This window comes from Cavia porcellus, unplaced genomic scaffold (genome assembly GCF_034190915.1).
Source record: "Cavia porcellus strain 051 isolate PalLab524CR breed Dunkin Hartley unplaced genomic scaffold, mCavPor4.1 scaffold_18, whole genome shotgun sequence".
NCBI classification, from domain to species: domain Eukaryota; kingdom Metazoa; phylum Chordata; class Mammalia; order Rodentia; family Caviidae; genus Cavia; species Cavia porcellus.
In genome coordinates, this window is record NW_026947501.1 from 69788706 (window position 1) to 69809129 (window position 20424).

Here is a 20424-nt window from a genome sequence, read left to right on the forward strand (position 1 = left end):
TTGAGCAGGGGTGACTTTTCCACACCATTTCATAAAGATTCACAGAACAGGAAGGCTCTGATGAAAAAGGAGTTTTAGGAGTTGAATTTTCTATGCTTACCATTTCTTAAAGGAAAAAAATAACATTTAAAATCACATCATACTTGCCTTTGGAATCCTTGAAAACATTACATTTTAAAATCTAATGCTGCACTCGGTACACGTCATAAGACTGTGGGTCCTAATCAGCGCTAGCATATGACTTTACGGCTTTAGATCGTGTTTCCTTGGTAGGGCTTCTCGCCTCCCCACTGCTGGTTTGTGATGAATATTTGTCATCAATTCTTGGCTCTAGGTGTTCTATGCTTAGTAGGATATTTAAGAGGTCTCTTGGCCTCTACCCACTAGAAACCAATGTCATCGCCTCAATATGACATGAACAAATATCTCCAGACATCCTCTGGTGTTCCGGCAGACAAAAGTCATCCAGCCCCTGCCTCCATCCTCACTGCCTGCACATTTGGAAAGCCCAGCTCTTTCATTCCCAAGTTTCCACAGCTCCTCACTGCAGTAGGAAAGACCTGGACTTGAATCTCCTGTTCCACTGTTCCACACTCTTTCTGCTCCATGTAGGTGTTCAGCGGGTGTTGTTCAGCAACCCCAGAGTCAGGTGCATGAAGTACAGGGGAGCAAAGCCCCTTTCCTCATGGAGCTCACAGCCTGGTATAAGGGGCTTGTGACCTGCAAGAAGGTGTCACTGTCCACTGTGGATGCTTTTGAAGTTTCTCTCCAACGTGCCTGGGAGTACTCCTTGTATTGGGCAGCTGCCCTGTGCCCTGCAGCCTGCGCATCCATCCTGCAGGCTATTCATCTTGATTCCCCATCTTACAGGTGAGGAAGTACAGGTACAGAGGGACAGCTCTACCGTAACTAGGAGTTCACACAGCTGAGAGTCAGTGAAGATAGTCTGGCTCCAGGGCCCAAGCACCGAGGCAAAATTCATGATGACCTCTCACCATGCAGGTCACATGGGGGACAAGGACCACCATGGTTCTTGTAGATATCACCTGGTGGTGAACTCAGACATCTCACGAGCAAGGGCCCGTTAGCATGGCCACAAGCCACCCTCCATACAGATAAACAGTGACAAGGTATTTCAAGTTTGCTGCCTCTGGTGGCCCAGGTGGCATCTCTGAAGGACCTGAGACACAGTGATAGGGGTCTTGCTCTACTGTGGCCCGGAGCCACTGCGATCCCGAAGCCACGCAGGTCTGAGGGGTGTGATTCGTCACAGGCTTGTGTACTGCATGCACTGGGGTCAGGTTGTGCTCTTGCTGCCTGCTATGCTGAGAGTTTGGTGAGGTCCTTGGCCACTCCAGCTCCACCTTCCTCATCTGATAGGTTGGATATCAGTAGCTTCTTGACTGTGTGAAGCATACAAAAATGCTTTCACGTCCATTTTATCTCTTCAAAAAACCCATGGGTGTTTTTCACCTTAATCTATAAAATAGGAAAAACTCCTCTCCCAAGCTCTTCTGCTAGGAAGCAGCAAACTAAAAATCCAGCTTTCTGCAATCAAAGCCAGAGCATGCAGGTGCCATCCAGCCATTAGAACAGAATGCTGCAGCCGGAACCCTGGCTGGGTTGGAGAGGATCAACGGTAAGGCCGCCCTCTGTTGCAGGGCCCCTGAGAGTCACCTGCAGCCATGGTCTCATTCTGTTCTCATCACAGCTCTATCAGCAGCTGTTTTTATAGCCATTTCTCAAGCATGGACACTGATGAAAGCGTAATTCGGATTCAGAGGGCACCTCTGACTCAGCCCAGTCTGGAGCCTAGCCGGACTGGGCAACAAGTGAGGAAAGGCAAACAGGGATGTGGAGCGAAGGCCAAGCTTCCCGGGACCCTAGGGACAAAGAGCAGGTCACAGGCCTCTCCAAGCACAGGGAAATGGGCCAGAGCCGATCAGCGCAGTGGCCGAAGCAGCAGGGGGCCTGCAGGCCGAGATGAAGGTGGCCCCAACAGGCTGCTGAGATTGCAGAGGCTGAGTAGTCCCGTGAACCCTCAAAATCAAGAAATTGCAGCAGAAGCTGAGCCCCGTGGCAATCTTACTCAGGTCTGCATCAGGGAGCTACCTGGTGGAGAGAGGGGGGCCGCTCCCGACCCTTTCACCTCAGCCAGTAACAGCCATGACAGTGGGGGAGATGCTCATAACCATTTCCCTGAGCGTCCTGCAAAGCTACTCTATGCCAGGCTCTGTGCTTGGTGTTCCGCATCCCTTCCCATTTGCTCCACAATTAATCCTCATCACCACCTTGAAGGAAGTGTGTGTTGGCATCCAAAGAGGGAAGTCTGTAGAAGGGGGTGGAGTTGGGGTTCTGTGCCGCACTCGGGGTTTCGAGCCCATATTTTTCTCATCTTACACATTCTGACTTTGTGACTTAATTATTCTACAAACACAGCCTTCAAGTCAGGTACCCAAGTGAAGGAAGCCAGTGGTGTGGTGCTGCTAGGAGCGAGTGTAAAACGGGGAAGCAATCAGACCTCTGAACTGAGGGCTCGGCGGCATGGTAACCTCTCTTTCTCTTGTGAGTCCTTATCGCTGATTTCCACTGATTAACCCAGGCTCCTTATGAAAAAGCTGTATTTGTCTGACTGAGACCCCTCTGCCGTAAGCTGATCTGTGTTCCCCCAGAGGATGTGTGGAAGTACTAACCCTTGGTATCTGTGAACATAACTTCATTTGGAAATAGAGTCTTTGCAGGAGTAATTAAGTTACTATAAGGTTAGAGTGGCTTAGGGTGGGCCCTAGATCCAGTGACACACCAGAGAGAGGCCCATGTGAAGACAATGCAAGAATAGCACTGACCCAAGGGACACCGTGGGTTGCTGGCCAGCATCGGGAGGCAGAGGAAGGAGAAGGGAGTTTTCCCAGAGCCCTCAGACACAGCAGGCCCCTGCTAGCACCCTCACTTCAGACTTCTGGCTCCAGGACTGTTAGAATGTTTTTCTGTAAGTTAGTCCGAATTGTCAACTCTACTGAATTAAGAGACCCCTGCAGAGGTGAGTGGATTGTGAGGGTGTTAGCTTTACACACCAGTGGGTTAATCCACTTAAGTTTATAGCTGAATGTGGCATCAGGAGGTGGGGTCCAGTGGGAGACAGTGGCCTCCCAGGAGCACCTCTCACTCCTGCTCTTCTTGTGAGCTCTGCTTCCCAGCTTCTGTGAACTGAGCAGCCTTGCCCCACCTTGGCTAGCTGACCATGCACTGAACCTTCTGAAACCATGAACTAAGTTAACTGCTACTACTTTATGCTGTGGGTGTCTGGTGATTGCTTTAAGCCACTCAGTTTGCAGAAATTTGTTGAGAAGTCTAAGGAAACCAAGACAATTTTACTTATGTGCCCCTCTGTGATAGGCAGTGTCACTGCCATTAGACACCTGAGTTCTCCCAAATTTCATCCCAAAATTTTAACCTGCTTATTATCAGAAAAGTTATTTTACAAATAATTAATGCAAAGCAAAAATCATAGTAATAGAAGGTATTGATACAAATTAGAGAGGTTATACATACACTCAGTTTAAAAAATATTGTCACTAGCAACTATCTGAACATTTCTCACAACCAACCAACTTCTGTTCGTGCAATTAGATGTTAAGTGAATTGATCGCTAAATGAGGAATTGTATGCATTGTGTACTTTACAATATCCAGAACAAGTAGGTGGTCAAGGGGAACTCGAACTTCATGACTTTGCTCTTACCTAAACAACTCTCAAATGCAGTACTGAAATGTGTGACAGAACATAAAGCTACAGTGCTACACAGTGCGATCAGCAAAAATTACAGCCCTGTGTGAACAAGAGGTAGTGTCCCCAAAAAACAGTGTTGAGCTGCTCGAAACAAGACGTACAGAACCCTACAAAATAAACCATACTGATGGGTCATAGTTCTGAGAAGCAGGTTGTAAGTCTGAACAGTGCACCTGTGACATAAGTACAAACAATTGTTAAACAGGTAGGGTGTTAAAAAAAGAATATCCAAATGTCCCCTGTACTTACTGGCTGACCTTTGAGTGCCCCATCTGATGGAGCTGAAATGAAACCCAGGACTCGGAGTTATAGAGCCTTCTCTGTGATACAGAGATGCCTGGGACATGCCGCGAGCCCTCGCATGACTGATTCTACGAACAACAGATGGGACAGTCAATGGAAAAGAGAATTCCCACAGAGTCCTGAAGAGGTGATACCTCTTGTTTATTGACCCAGAGCTTTGCAATGTATAATGGACTTTTGCCAGTAATCTATTTTCAAACTTAATATGACTGCAAAGCCACTTTCTCGTATTTTCCAGCAAGCTTCATGGTACAAGCCTTCCCTTCTGTGTCCCATTGGTTATTCACAACAACTCTGGGAGAAGGTAGACAGGCCCTGTTGGTGCTTATCCAAATCCTTTAGTGCATGGCACCTCAGGCTCAGAGGTGTGGAGCCACTGGTCCAAGGTCACAGGGCCAACTGCCAGAACCAGAACCGCGTGCAGATGTGATTGCTCGTGGAACCCTATGGCAAGGTCTTTTCAGCAAATCTCAGGAAGTTAAAACAGGGAGCTATCAAAGCCTCTGGCTTGACCCGCACTGTTTAAGTAGATGTCTATTATTTCTGTGCCTATGTAGTGTTTTGGCACTTAAAGAATAGATTCTTTCACACAGAATCATTCAGGTCCACATTCTAGCATCTTTTACCCCAAAATGCTCATAGTGGGGAAGAGGCTTGTAAACATTTGCCAATAAGTAAGAGATGTGGACTGGAAAGGGTTGTCTTCCTCCAAGCTCCTCCTTTGATCTCTCTGCCTTCTGTCTACTATGCTGTGAGCAATTCTACTTTGCCAGGCCCCTCTGCCATGACCACTGCCTCAGAGCCATGTAACTAAGGACTGAAATGAGAGCCAAAATAAACTTCCCCTCCCCTGAGTTGTGTGTGCAGGATATCTTGTCCCAGCAACAAGGAAAATAACTCAGACAGTTCATCTGCAGTTACTGTGGCCCATGAGGAGGAGAGGTCCTCGGGTGCCCAGGGAGGACAGCACCCAGCAGCTCTTTAATAATCCACCCCAGCTCCAGTTGCTCTGTATACTCCTCTTCTGGACTCTGCAGCCATCCACCAGCACCCTCTGTGCTCAAGGTAGAGTCTGCTGCCACTGTTTTGCCATTCTGACACTGGGTGAAAATAGTACCTGCCAGCTTTTTATAGACCTCGCAGATCAAAATTGTTGGTCTAAGGATGAGCACTTAACCAGATAATCATCACTCACATTCCCCCTCCAGTGGCCAGGAAATGGTGTTCAACTCAGAGCTAAGACAAGCAAAGCCATTCCTGGGGACCCTTGAGTTTGAGATTAGAAAAGCTTCCTTTTCTCAGATCTACTTCTTTTGACCAGATCCACCCTCCCAACAGCAAAGTCAGCTATAAGCCCCAATAATCCAAGACCTTCCAGCAGCCCTGCCTATGAGTGCATGTGACCCTTGGGGGATATCTAGATAGTAACCATAGCATAAATGAGGCTGCAGGTGGGGACTCGAGGGGGCCAGCTACCCAGGCATGGAAGGAGCATCCCCAACAGGGTTCACTTGACCATGGAAGTGCTCCCTCCCACCTGGATCACGAGACTTTCTGATGCAAACATTTTGGCCCAGAACTCTCAGTCCCTCTCCAGATTTTTTTCTTGCCCTCTGACTAGATACAAAAGTCCATTCTCAGTATCTTCCAACAACAGTCTGTTTCTCATTCAGCCTGTATGTCCATGGCAGCTAGGAAGCTGCTCCTTACTCTTCCTCCTCTCTCCAGGTGATGTGTAGAGTACGAAGATGATCATGACAGAGGTAGGGAATGTGGCCCCACATTGCCAAATCAGTATTCCAGCCTGATAGGAGCATTGATATTCCTTTTTATTGGCAGAGGGGGGTGGCACAGGTATAGAAGACTGAGCCCACGGCCTTCACACTGAGCTACATCCCAGACTTACTTTTTTTTATTTTTGAGCAAGCTTTACTAAGTTACTAAGTCATCTGGCCTCCCAAAGACTCATGTACATCTCTTTATGCAAGAGGCATTTAGTTCATCTCCAAGAGTTGCCAAATTGCTTACAGTTTCAGCCTTGCTGAAAAGTCCAAGTCCCAAATTTTCTCCAAGATGTGAAGCAAATTCTTAGCTGTGAACTCCATACAAATGAAAAGAAAGATAAACATTTCCAATATTCAATGGCACAAGATAAACATTTCTCTTCCAAAAGTTACAATGGGGATACAAAGGAATAGGATCAAAGCAAGTGCAAAATCCAGTAGGGCAAGTTTCATGTGCAGCACCAAGACAATCTGTGGCAAAATGTGAACTCCAAAGGGCCTGAGTGGCTCCACCCCTTCAACTCTGCAGATGGAGGTAGCTCCCATGGATTCTCTATTGGGCCTTCTGTGCTCCCTCTTTGCAGTTTCCCTGAGAAAATCCACATTCTTGGCTTCTTTGAACTTCTGAGGTCTCCACTGATCTTTGGCTTTACCCTTACAGCTTCACACACTGCCCTCTCAGGGGGACACAGCCTGGCCTCCCAGGCTTTTTTCTGCAACTGGGTGGAAGTCTTCCTGACCCCACAATTCTCCCATTCTGCATGCACCTAATACCAATGCCACGTGGATGATGCCAAAGTCCACTGCCAGCAGGAGCAATAGCCAGGCTCCCCTCTCTCTTGGCTGTAAGGGTAGAGTGCCTGAATTTCTGGTCATTCAGACCCAATTCTGAGGAACAAATTCTGTCTAGGATGCTGCCATTCTGGAACATGGTGCTTTGGGACTTTTATCTCAAAGCAAAGTGTTTTACTTTTACAATTTTGAGACTGCAAAGAGTGGAGGCCTGTTACTTCTTGTGATGCCCTCAGGCCATCTTTTCTATTATCCCGTTCCTTCTCATCAGTCAGAATCTCCTCTCCTTTATCTTTGCAGTCCACAGCTGTATTGGAGCTTCCTTTCTGGCCAGACTCATCGCACTTAAAATCATCCTGCTGGTCTCTCTGTCCTTGGTTCTCAACATAGCTCTGGCTAAAAGCCCCCAACAGCAATCATAACACAGCTTTAACATTAGAGTTGAAAATTCTGCAAGATTAGTCTGCCACCCTTAATCTTAATCTCATGCAGTCTCTGGACACAAACAAAATGCAGACCAACTTTCTGCCAAGGCATAATATACATCATCTGGAGTCCAGAAGCCAATATAGTCCTTCTTCCCAGCAGAAATCTACTATGCCTGTAATGCACTGTTTCAAGTTGGGAGCTGAGGTAAGGGAGTCCTCTGAGTCCTAGTCCTCTGCAAGGGATGCTGGAGGAGGGAAGGAAGGAATGCATACAGAGAGCTCATAGTATTTTGCAATCTTTTCAAAATCCACTCTCCTTCCCCAGCCAGAAAATCATCATTCAACTGGTGGTTGCCCTTGTGAAACCTTCCAGTAATTTCAGCTCTGTCCTTTGTTTCTCTTTAACTCTAAGAGGCACGACAGGTTGAGTGTCCTTCATCTAAAATTCTTGGGCCCACAAGGGCAAAGTGTTTTGGATTTAGACTATCTGCATATACATAATGAAGCATCTTGTAGATGGGACTTAAGTCCAGGCACAATGTTCATTTGTGTTTTATATACACCTCATACACATAGCCTGAAGTTAATGTTGTGCAACATTTTTGATAATTTTGTATGTGAAACAGTTTCTTAGTGTGAAAATTTTACTTGTGGTATTGTGTTGGCACACAGATTTGGATTCTAGAACTGTAACACTTAAGGTTCACAACAAGAACAGATTTCATTGTGTTTACTAAGTAGGCACCTGAAGAATCAGGGGTGGAAGAGTGCACAGGGTATCTGTGAACTGGAGAGCAGAGAATCCAGTCAAAGTCCTGGAGCTCATTGCAGAGTCCTATGCAAGCCTATGTTGGAAAGCCAAAGGCTCTGCATTGGAAGGCTGAAGAGTGCACTGGAAAGGAACTGAAGACAAATATCCAAAGATGATGCTGAAGGCAAGCACCTTCACAGAAGCAAGGGAAGACTTCCTTCTTCTTTCCCTTTTTATTCTAGCCAGGCCACAAGCCCATTGGTCAGTGCTACGTCTAGGGCAGGTCTTCCTTCCTCAATGTGCAATCTATGTGTCAATCATCCAAACAAACCCAGAATTGTGCTCCATTAATCTGCAAGACATTCCTTAACCCATTCAACTTGACATCCAAATTAACTATCACGGGAACATTTGGATTTCACATTTTCTCTTGAGGGACGTTCAACCTGAATGTAGAACAGCTTTGAGCACAGACTCAGGAACAAAACTACCTAAGGTTAAGCCCTGATTCTTGTTAGCTTTCTGATCTCAGACCTCACACTGATACCTCAGTTTCTTCATTTGTAAGATGCAGTATTAATAGCTACTGATGAATACTGTTGTGGTGATAAATGATTTAACATATACTAAGCATTTAGCCCCTATGACAGCATTGCACTTATTTGCCAGCAATATAATTATGCACAAAATTATCAGTCTTACACAGTGCCATTTAATTAAGGCTGTGTCAAATATTATCTTTTCTTCATTGTTCTAGACAACACATGCACACATGCAAAACATAATTAACAATCTAACACAACATTTTGACCCTGAGAGCTAACATTCCTCATATGTAAACTGGTGCAAACACAAATTGACACCCACAGGGTTCCCAGAGATCCAGTCCTGCCCCACTGGGACCCTCCATTGCTCCTTTCTGTCACAGTGAGCCTCCTTTCCCCTCAGAATGCAAGGAAGATCCAGGGGTCTGGGTCCACACCTGCAGATGGAAGCTGATGCCAGGCTGAGCCATTCATCCGTCTGGTCATCTGCCCACTGTTCAGGACCTCGACTGTGTCCCTGCCTCTGGCTAGTCACTGTTCTGGAGCCTGGAGGGCCACATATGGTCCACTGTGGTCTTTTCCTGGTGAGTGGAGGAGAGACCAGATAACACACTAGAGCACAGGGATTCCTTCCTGCTCAGCCTACTATTCTATTTCATCCACTGTGAGGTCAGTGTAGTAATTACCCACCACCACTACCACACCAACATTCCCTGGGCCTTGTGCCCTGGTCTTTTGTCCAGGACAAAACCTACAAAATGAGCTGTGTCCCCTGTATACTCAGTCACCCAGCATCAGGAGATATGCACTGGAGTAACAGCAGGAAGTTAAGCCTCACTGATGTGCAGTTTCACCATCTGTAAAATAGGAGTGCATCCACACAGCCAGCATCACCACAAACCAACTGCCCTGCACAAGGAACTCCACGGGCAGGCAGATGATGCACATGTACACCTCTCCCTCTCTAAGGAAGTGTTCTTGTCCCACATTGCAACAAAGAAAGAAGGCTGAAGCAGTGCCAAGTTCCTCAAGGGCACTCAGCCAAGTACCCTGGGGGCTGGGGGTTTAGCTCAGTGGCATAAGCGCCTTCAAAGCCAAGTACCCTGGATCCCAGAGCTGCACGTAGACCACTCTAGAATGTCACCGGTGCGGGAACTGACATGGGTGGACAGGTAGGTGTGTGCACACTGGGAAACTGGGTTTTCAGTCCTTGCTGGGTCCTCACCCAGAGGTTGGGCCTCATCCATGGCAAATCAACTGCAGGATTGGCCTGGGCACTAATCTGACCCCAGCAGAGTGTGGGACACAGCTGATTTTGACACTAGTTTGTTACTGGGCTTTATCTTCTACCCCTCCATAGTGCTTTCCCTTTGAAGACTACTCCCAGCCCGACTGGTCTCACTCTATGCTCCCTCCCTGTTGCAGTCTCTGTCACAAAGCTCTTCCTTCCGGCATCTCCAGATTGAGTTCAAAAGTTTGAGACCACTCACATCCATCCCTCAGAGTTCCTGTCACAAAGATGACAATTAATTTGATCAACTAGATGAGAAATGAAATGTGTCTGCCCCAGGGGAGAGAACTAGCTGATTTGCATTAGTAGAAATGAGCTGCATCTGGGGGTGTATGTATGTATCATCCTTTTCCTTTCCTTGAGGGCTGCAGGCCGACAGGACTGTGGGCCAGTGCCATTGGAGAGCTCTCAGGGCCAGCTCTGATGGTTTGTATAGTTGTCTTCGGCTGTGGATTCCCACTGGATCCATATGAGCCTAATTCTTTGGAGCACTGGAAAATTCTTCCACACTCTCTTCTTGCCCAGTGAACTGTACAGAGTACAACAAAAGGAGCAGAGGACTTGGAGACAGGAAACCCTGAGTTTGAATCCAGTTTTCCAAAGTGACAGGACTAATAAGAGGCATACCCAAGTCATACTGTGACAGTACCGCATTGTAGCAGGGATGTCTTCATGGTGAATGTTTCCTGTCTACAGTCTGTCCTGGCTACTTCCTGATAGCCTGGTATGCAGATAGGATGAGGGGAAAGAGAGGAGGAAGAGGAGGAGGAAGGTGGGTGAGTGGAAGGGAGTACATGGGGGCAGGGATCAATGGAGAGATGGATAGTGATGGGTGAGTGAGGGAATGGATGAATTCTGGATGAATGATCATCTTGATGGATGCGTGGGTGATGAATGAATGGGCAAAGAGAAGGCTGAATGGGCAAACAGATGAATGAGTGGGTGGGTATATGGAAGATAAATTGGTGGGCGAGAAAATAGATGTGGTGGGCAGGTAGGTGGGAAGATGGGGACAGACAAGTGTGGGTGGGACAGATGGACAGACGTGGCAATGGATGGATAGATGGATGGATGGATAGTGGGGTACACAAATGTAAGGATAGGAGAGTAAATGAGCAGACCTGGGGAACTCTTCCCTGATCTACACAGGACTCAGCATCTCCACAATCCAATCACCTGTGACACACATGAGATTTAAGGGGGCATTTGAGATCTAAACCTGTAAAATAAGGTCAATCCTGTCGAAGCCTCCAGTAGAGCTAGCAGTGATTATGATTCCTCCCAGCCCCAGACTAGGCACTTGACTTATATCTTCTTTGATCTCCCCAGCAAAGTGGGTGGTAGAGTCTCCACGTTGTGATGTGGAAACTGAGGCAGGAAAAGCTGAGCAACTTGACTAAGTAACCCCAGCAGAAGGTGTTGGGAGCTAGGGATGAGTGGAATTTTTCCTGTGCTGCAGATCCTTCCTGCTTCTTTAGCTGTTCATTTCCTTCTCTTGCCCACACCAGGCATGTGCAGGCACAGCTGTGGTATAGAGAATGAATCTGAGCTCTTCCCACATGTGGGTGACCAGTTGTCCAGCTGGTAGGAAATGCAGAATTCAGAACCACAATCCTTCAACCCTGTTTGCAATGCACATTTTGTCAGTCTGAGTGTCTGACTGTTGAGATAACTTTTGGTGGGACTCTCTGTTCAGTGCCCTTGTGCCCTTTGAATAGCCAGCCCTGTGAGGATAGACAGCATGGCTATTTTGTGGCCAGGGTACTCTGCACTCAGGCTGGTACCAGGAGATCACTGGGCACTCAGTAAAGACATACAGAGTGAATGATGCATGGGACTCATCAGCTGTCCTTGCTAAACATGACTCTGTATAAACTGCATGTATGAACTCCCATAAACCACCAGGACCTATGGGGTAGGAACAAACATCTCCACTTCACAGATGGAGAAACTGAGGTTCTGGATATTAATTCCCTAAGTGCACCCGAGCTCAGAAGCCCCACTCCATGTTGTGCATCCAAGGCTCAAGCTGAAAGCTTCCATTACAGCTTAGACCTAAAGTGTCTCCCCAAGGTCTTACATGTTCAGAGGTAGAATCTGGAAAAGTGATTGGATCATGACAGCACCACACTTGTCAGCAGATTTGCCCATTGTTGGACGCGCCATTGGGAGGTGTTGGAAATTTTGGAAGTGGAGCCTAGTTAGAGGGAGTGGGTTGTGAGGGTGTGACCTTGGGGGCTGTGTCTTTTCCCCAGCCCCTCCTCTCAGGCTCCTTTTCATAAGGTCTACCATAGGGTGAGCAGGTTTCCTTCCACCACGAGATAACACCTCAGTACAGGTCCAGGAACAACAGATTCAACCCACTATGGACTGAAACCGTGAGCCAAAATAAACCTCTCATCTTTTCAGCTGCTACTCTCAGGTATTTTGTCACAGAACAGGAAGCTGATGCAACTTCTGATGCTCTGCTCACCCAAGTGTGTCCCACAGCATGTGACCATGCTCCAGCTCTGCAGTACTGACCAGCACTGACCACGTCTGTCCTGTACTTGTTTTCAGGCTCAGGAGGCATCAGGGGCAAGGCGGCCAGATCCTGGACCCTGAAGGCCGACCAGGGAGCCAGGCCCAGAGCAAGCTCCAGGATGGCTGCAACAACAACATCCTGACCAACACCTGCCCCCAGGGCTGTAGCAGTTAACCCTGCACCTGCAGCTGCCCATGGGACAGCAGGGCTCTCTGCCCTGCCTCCCCAGAGCCCTTCTCTATGCTATGATGGTCCCCATCTCGTCCCTGAAAACCAGAAAGAGCCCTGGACTTGGAGCTGGGAAGCCTGGTTCTGGCTAATTTGCTCTGTGACCTCAGACACATCCTATCTGTGCCTCGGTTTTCTGCCTCTGCCAAGGAAGTTAAGCAGCTCCTTCCCCACCTCCAGGTACAAATTTATTGTGAGAATCCAGTTGAATAGCAGATATGCAAACTCTTGGGCATTTATAAAATTGTTTATACTTGGAAAATAGAATCCTAATATTTGGAGTGCACTCCCGTTCCCCGACACACTTTGCAGTGTGGCCCAACCTAGCTGGCTAGATGGTACTTGGGAAATCTACAGCCCCACGGGCATCTTAACTATTTCACATGTCTGTCCTGCTCCAAATCCTGGAGCCACCCCGGGATGGCTTCATTTGTATTCTCTGCAGGCCACAGACTCTGACCTTGCAGAACCATGCAGCACACAGAACAGCTGGGCCCTGAGGTCTTGGTACTGAGGAACGCTCCTCCCCAGATCCCTGAGGATGCCCCACCTTGGAATGTCAGCAGCCTCCCAGACCTGTGCCCCGGTGCTAGGCTGGCACAAAAGTGCCCTTTCAGATGATAGCTTACTGGTCCTCGGTTACACCACTGTGTTCCCATGTTCCCAAAAGCCTAGCCCTGCAACAGAACCCCTTCCAGGACAGCAAGGGTCTAGACAACATGAAGGGCAACCAAGGGACCCGACGGGCACTGATAAGAGGGGCTTGCTCTTAGTAACTTAGAGACCATGGGCGTTTAGAAGGTCTGTTCTGGAAGGAAAGTGGCTTTACTCAAAGGCCAGCTACTTTATCATGAGGTCAGGACAGCTTGCTCTCAAACAGGGAGATGCTGAAGCTTAAATGGTAAAGCAGGGCTCTGTGGTCAAACTCATGCAGAATCCAGCCCTACTGATCTGCTGGAAGCCCGTAGGCAAGTCACAAGATCATGTAGCCATCGGGTAACTTATTTTAAAATAGGGATACAACTGGGGCCTGGGCACAGTGGCACTACCTGTAAGCCCAGCCCTTGAGAGGCTTAGGCAGGAGGATTGTGAGTTTCAGACTAGCCTGGGCAACTTAATGAGACTCTCACAATAAAAAGAAAAATCAGTCAAACGGGGTTCCCCAAGATTCTGTACGTAGCACACTCAGAAGGGCAAATGGCTCCATTCCTCGCTGGCATCTTCATCCTCACCTTCACTGTTTGGAGACCCCCTTTCCCAGATTTGCCATGATGGTTTTTGTGTAAACAAGCCTCATTCCTGTTTCAGGTCCTTCTCATATTTCTCCCTCAGGCACTGATGTCTGTCCATCCCTGTTGAGTTTCACTGTGTTTTTACTTTTTATCCAGTTTCGGTTTCCTACTTTTTAACATGAAAACTCAGCCCTCAGGACTGTCTGTGTCCTCCCTTAGATTCCTTAAGACATTTTAATGCAGGATACAGTTTAAAAAGCGCTCCTTGTTCCCCCTTCTCACTGGGGCTGTTTCTGGGTTGTGTTGACCACATCTGGCTGTGTCCTCTGCCCTTTTTGGTCTCCTGTCCCCACGGGCACTGTGCTGCCCACTGTGGCACTGACGGGGCTGCTCCTCTCTTCACTGTGACCTGGAAGTGTGCAGACCTCGTGCTGGCGAGCTGGTGACCTGGTGAGCTGGTGAGGGGGCCAGAGCCGGAAGCAGCCCTGCAGACTCCAGGTTTCCTTACTCTGTTCATGTGGTGTTTCTTGTTCAGAATAAACTATTTCTCGGACCTTTCTCCAGCTTTTTTGTTAATTGCGGTTGAATGGGATGTTTGGAGCTTGAGACCCTGCATTTGTGACCCTCCCAGGTGTGCTGACTGGGCTGAGACAGGGGCACACTGACGGGAGCAGGGGCCTGGGCTCTAACACTTCTGCTCTCAGCCAAGCAGGCCACACCTGCTGGTTTCTCCACACCCTATAGATGCTTCCTCACTACACCTGCAGTGGTGCACAGCGGCATCAAGGATCCCATGGCCCACTGTATGCAAAATATTTTCCATCTGCCCTTTGAGGGAAAGGGTTTGTGGATCCTTGATCTGGAAGACACGCTTGTAGTCTTGGGGGCAGATGGCAGATGTACATCACCTTCTCACCTGCAAAAGCCAATGGGTCTTAGAGCTTTCACAAACCAACCAGTGAGGTTCCCTGCTCGAGGACTCTCATGGTTCATCCTCCCTGGCTGGCTGACTGCTGGGCTTTTTCCAAATTGTGGGGCCCTTGTCAACTCCCTCAGGCAGGTGGGTCTTCTGGAAAGTCACCCTCATCCTGTCTCCTTCCTCCCTGTTTCCACAAATCGTCCTAGCCAGGTTCTACAGAGCAATCCTTCTCTGTGTAATTTTATTCCCACTGTCCTTGTCACACAGCTTTGCGATGGCCATGTGCAGTCTCCTCCCTCCTGCAGGCTGTTGGGTCCATCAGAGAGGCTGACCCAGGTGGCCCAGCACAGAGCAGCTGTGAGACAGGTTCTCAGTAGATGTGGAAATTGCAAACACACGCACCTTGCACCCAACCCAGGCCACACTTAGCAAACACCTGTCCCTTTGACAGTTCCATCCACCCAGGAGGTAGCTGCTTCATCCAGGCCAATTGCAGACATGCATGATTAATGATCTCCCCCTCGGGTCCCTGAACTCTATGTTAACTCTCCACCCCATCCCCACCCTCAACTCTAATTCCTTCCACTCTGCAGTGAAAGGGGAGAATTAGAGGTAAGATTTTTGCAGACATGTAGCTGTCATCTTTGCTTATCTTTATGCTAAGGTATTTTATACATACTGCTGGATTCTACAGCATTTTCTCAGTAGGAATTCATTCTATACAGTGCCATGGTATGAATATGTATAGCCCCCTTCCCCCAAATTCATATGCTAAGACCTGGCCCTCCCACCAAAGTGATCCTGTAGGGAACTAGGACCTTTAGAGGGGATTAGGTCCAGAGGGTAGAGACCAGAAATGGGATTAGTGCCCCTCTAAAAGAGACCAAAGAGAGCTCAGTTCCCACTTCCACCATGTGAAGACATGGGGAGATGAGTAGATCCCTACTAAGGTTCTAGTCAAAACAGGAAACCCTGAACCCATTCTTACCACCCCTTCTCCATCTTCTCCAAACCCTACTCACTCACCACCACCATTGTGGGTTCTCACAGGACTCGCTCTGATCAACAGTCATGCTGTGTCAACTTGAATCAGTGACCTATATTTCTGCATGTGTCTGTGATGATGGGCATGCATACCAGCAAACTGAGGAGGGAGAAACACCCCAGATGTGGGCTGCAGTAACCAATAGGCTTGTATCTAGAGTGGAATAAAAAAGCTCAGGGGAGGGAGTGTGTCCATTTCAAAGAGTTCCAGACTTCCTGAACAGGTCTGTCCTTTGCTGTCATTGCCTTTGGACATCGATTCAAAAGTCCCCACTTCAGCATCAGCCTTCTGAAGCTTCTTCAGTCTCCCACGATGGATTTTCAGCAGGGACCTTCCAGAGAGCTTCCAGGCCTTTGACCTAGACTCATGCTGCATCCCTACCCTCTGGTTCTGTGGTTTCCATCTTCCTGGCCGAGCACATGCAATCCCTCACATGGCTGTTATGGATGCTTTCTCCTCTGATCCTCCACACCTACCCGGTAAATCCCCTCACAGGATTGCGCAGACATTTTCTATTCATTCCATTCCTCTAGAGAATTCCAACATACACAGTCAGGAGACAAGAGCAAAGTAGGAATACAAATGACCACGTCACTGTTGAGGCTCCCACCCGGAGCCCGGCAAGGAGGTCGAATTGAAGCAAGAAGCACAAGACCTGAGCCTGCATGCCTCCCAAAGTCTGAACTCAGCATGAGCAAACTCAGTGGTGCTGAGCACAGCGGCCCAGATCCTTAGAAATAGTGGCCCATTGGCAGCTCTGATTCTGACCCATCAGAAGGGGAACTCATCGGTCATCGTGGGAGAAATGGGTGAGCACTGATCTCAGATGGTCATGACAGAGAAAATTCTCCCTTTACATTAATTTTTAAGCTATGGGAGAGCCCTGCTGCATCCAAAAGGTCAAAAGAGGCTTAGGATTTAGTCACCCTGCTTCTAGGCAATTCTCTCCATATGACTTCCCAGCACTCACCACACTGAGGTCACAAGAACACAATGGTGAAGTTCATTACACTTTTTGCCTCTGGAAGAATTGGTCCCCAGTCTTAGTAGACTTTGGTTGCTGCTGCGGTATCGTCCCTGCCAGTCCACCCACACCATAGCAGGCTCGCCCTGGGTTGGGGGAGCTCCCATGACACTGTCAGCTACTCCTGATGAGATGGGCTGGGAGGACCATTCACTCCTGCAATTTACTCCCCAGGCAGCCACAGCCTTCATCTAAGGAGTCATAGACATCAGAAAAACCTCAATGAAGGAGCATTCTATGAAATACCTGAACACCATTCACCTAAGCATCAAGGGCATGAAAGACATGGAAAACAAAGTGTCACAAATCCCAAGGGACTACGGAAACGAGGCACCTGAGGGAAATGAGGTGTCCAGATTGTATCGCAGTCCAGAAAAAGGGAAGTACCTGGGATGCTGATGAAGTCCACATCAACTGTCCACTTGGCTAGTAAGAATGCACCATAACTGATTACTTAGTGTTGACAAATACACCATGGTTATATAGGACATGTCCACTAGAGAGTAGGCGACTGGCTTTAGGAACTCTGTGATGCAATCTTTAAGTCCTTTGATAATCTAAAATCGTTTCACAAATGACACATCTGAAAAATGTGTCTACAGATGAGCCAGGCATCAGCCCACCCACCTTGCTCCTTCCACTGTCTCCTGACTGTAGCTGAAGTTTCCTGAGATCAAAATGTCTACTTTTCAAGGAAGCAGCAGGATGGGAAGGACAAAGCTCCAGCCATAGGAATTGATAGAGCTTATACTTGGGAAGTGGCAGCGCACTGTCTGTCTGTCCCCATCTGTAAAGGAGGATGTCAAGTCGGCTGGCAGACAGATCCACAGCTGCACAAGTCAATCACCCAGCCCCGTGTGGGAAATCAAGACAATGACACCATTACAGGAGCATAGCTGAAACCCTCAGAGTCACCTCCATTCACCAGCTCAGTGCTTGATTGATAAACTTAAAGGGCAGGCCAAGGTGACCAGCATTGCAGGAAATCAATAGCACCAGTGGGGCCAGGATCACCATACAGACCCCACTGAGCTGCTCTTTCTAAAGGAAATGACCAGTTCTGAGAAGAGAGCCTTGAAAGATTGAATTCATATTCTCCCACAGATGAAAGAAGATATTGCAGCCATAAAACAATACAGCAAAATCGAAGAGTGGGAAGAAATTCCTGGAAATTAAAAATTATTGCCAAAATAAAAACCTCTATAAAGGGTCTGGAGGAATAAGTGGAGAAATCTCATAGAACTGCCATAAAAGAGACTGTGACCAAAATATGACTGAGAAGCTGACACATGGAAGATGCATAGTTTTAATGCAAATGATGGGGTGTATCAGGTGTTTGCTCTGGGCTAAGCACTGTGCTAACACAAGCAGAAGTTTTGGGATGCACTCAGAACTCCCCTTTCCCACTGGAGGAAACTGAGGCATGGAGACAGAGGGCTGACATGAGAAGACCATGCAGCTACTGAAGGAGAGAACCAGGCCCCAATCCCTGGCCTGGACCACTCACCTTGGCTGCTTTCTCTATGGCTACTTCTCCTGGCATCTAAGCAGATGCAAGGGCACTTTAGAGAATTACACCCACAGAAATATAATTTGGCATAGACTTTTGTTGGCTTGAAATATTCAGAAGCAAATCACAGATAACCAACAGATGTTTTCTCTCTATTTCTTAGGTAGGCTGTGTTTGCTATACAACTGGTGGAGTCAGGAGATGGGGACAGGAGCTGGAGAGAGCTGGGAAAGCACTGGTCCACACATTTCCCACGGGGTCCACGGGGCCACCCACTCTCCAAGGAGAGAAGACAAGAGCTAGAGCATATCACCCTCGTGTTGTAGGGATTACCTCTTGTTAGTGGTGTTGTGTTTATAATTAGCGGAGCAGATCTAGATTTTGAGGGGCTGATAAAATTGAGAATCCTCTTTAAGGAACTTAAGTATATATTCTAAGTTCAAAATTAGGCCAAGGGCTTTGGAAAGAACCTGAGAAACCGGAGGACCTGTAGCTTAAATTGATCTCTATAGTCAGCTGCCTCCAGTCAGTCCATTGATGAAACCGAATCAGAAAAACAGGAAGAAAGTGCAAAATATGTGGGTTGTAAAGCATAAATTATTCTTCAATGTAAGGAGTCTTGTAATCCACCAACGAGCCCCCAAACTCGAGTTCAAAAAATGAGGCAAAAACATACTTTAAAAAAGCAGCGCTGATTTATTTTATCCTGGGCCCAGCGACACAGTGCAGCTGGAGATTGCAAAAGCTGTGTGTGTTGCTCCTCTATATTTGCCACCTTTAAGTACATATCACAGTTTACAAAGTAAGGGGTTATGGGCGTGGATCAGGAAAACTGTTAATGAGGAACACCTTTGTTTTCCTCAGCAGAGGACAGAGGAGTCTAGCAGCAATTAACAACCTTTTGTTACCTTATTTTAGCACCACATCTATTATTTGTAGAGGGCAGCAATGGTTAACGTATCAATTAGGTCACCCAGAGGGAGAAGGGAGAAGAAAAACATATACAGAAGAGTTAGGGTCACATTACAGGTATTTTGGTATAATACAAATATAACGAAGCTCTTTTTCCTAGTGTACAACAAGGAGTAAGTAGATAATTTCCAAACAATTCTATACAAATACATACATACATGATTATCTGATATACTGTCAGATAAAAATCAAAGCAGAAGTGATTAAACATGAGTTCCACTGTGAGTCTTATCTGGAAGTGCTATAATGGCACTGGAGGAACTTTGATACTTCATCCAATCCAAGACTTCTTGGTGTCGCATGAAGTTTATGCAGTGTATTTTAAAAGGCACAATCCCAGGATAGTATGTAAGCTCAACTGTGTCACCTTGATTGGCCTAGGAGCTGCCAAGGGGACCAGTAGAGCACACTTCTGGGTGTCTCTGGGCGGGTCATGGACCCTTACTTGAAATCTTTATCTGGTGTCTGGTCCCTTCCTCTCTGGCCCTGTTCTCCTGCCCTGTGCCCTGGCCACCTTGAACCAAGAAGCTTTCCTCCACCTCATCCTTCCATCGTGACCCGCTGACCATGGACTGAATCCCTGGAAACTGTGAGCCAACTCGAACCTCTTCTTTGTGTTGTGAATGTTGGTTGTTGCATCTCAGTGATCAGTAAGCTCACTTACAGCCAGAGACCTGGAAGCCCAGCCCCTTCCTCTGTGGCCATTGTCACACGAAGTCAGTGCACACAGCTGTGGAAGGCCTCCTGGTGACCCTCCAGGACAGCCTTGGGTACCAGGGCCTTCCCTGGAGAACTGAAAGAGCTGGAACCCACAGACAGCCCCTTCCACTCCCTAACCCCTCGCTTGGGACTGATCAGTGTCGGAGTACAATAGCCCAGGATCTTCACCTGGGGCCACATAAACTGTCACCTCTGATCTACACACCTCTCAATGTTAGCATGAGACTAGGATATTACCAGAGATCATATCTTTACTGAGCCTCTACTCCCTTACTTCTTATGGAACTTTCTGGAAGCCTGTGTGTGTGTGTGTGTGTGTGTGTGTGTGTGTGTGTGTGTGTGTGTGGTACCAGAGAATAAACCCAGGGCTTTTGCACTGATCTACATTACCAACCCTTGTTTTTTATTATTTTGAAGGTCTCTAATTCACTAGGTTCAAACTTGCAATCCTCCTGCCTCAGCCTCCCAAACATTTCTTGAATAGAATTCGTACACTGAATATTTTGCTCAGGCTCTGCTTCCTGGAGACTCTGCCCTCCAGGAGAAGTTGTGATAATGAATACAACA

General features: G+C 47.6%; 1 protein-coding gene across 1 annotated transcript in view; it reads left to right on the forward strand.

The window, feature by feature from the left end:
• Positions 1 to 14226, forward strand: part of Stk32b (serine/threonine kinase 32B) — a 336180-nt gene extending 321954 nt beyond the window's left edge. Inside the window, exon 12 of the mRNA XM_063230171.1 lies at positions 12243 to 14226. Coding sequence (XP_063086241.1) covers positions 12243 to 12381 — 139 coding nt within the window. The 3' untranslated portion in view covers positions 12382 to 14226. The remainder of the gene's footprint in view (positions 1 to 12242) is intronic.
• Positions 14227 to 20424: the final 6198 nt, after the last annotated feature.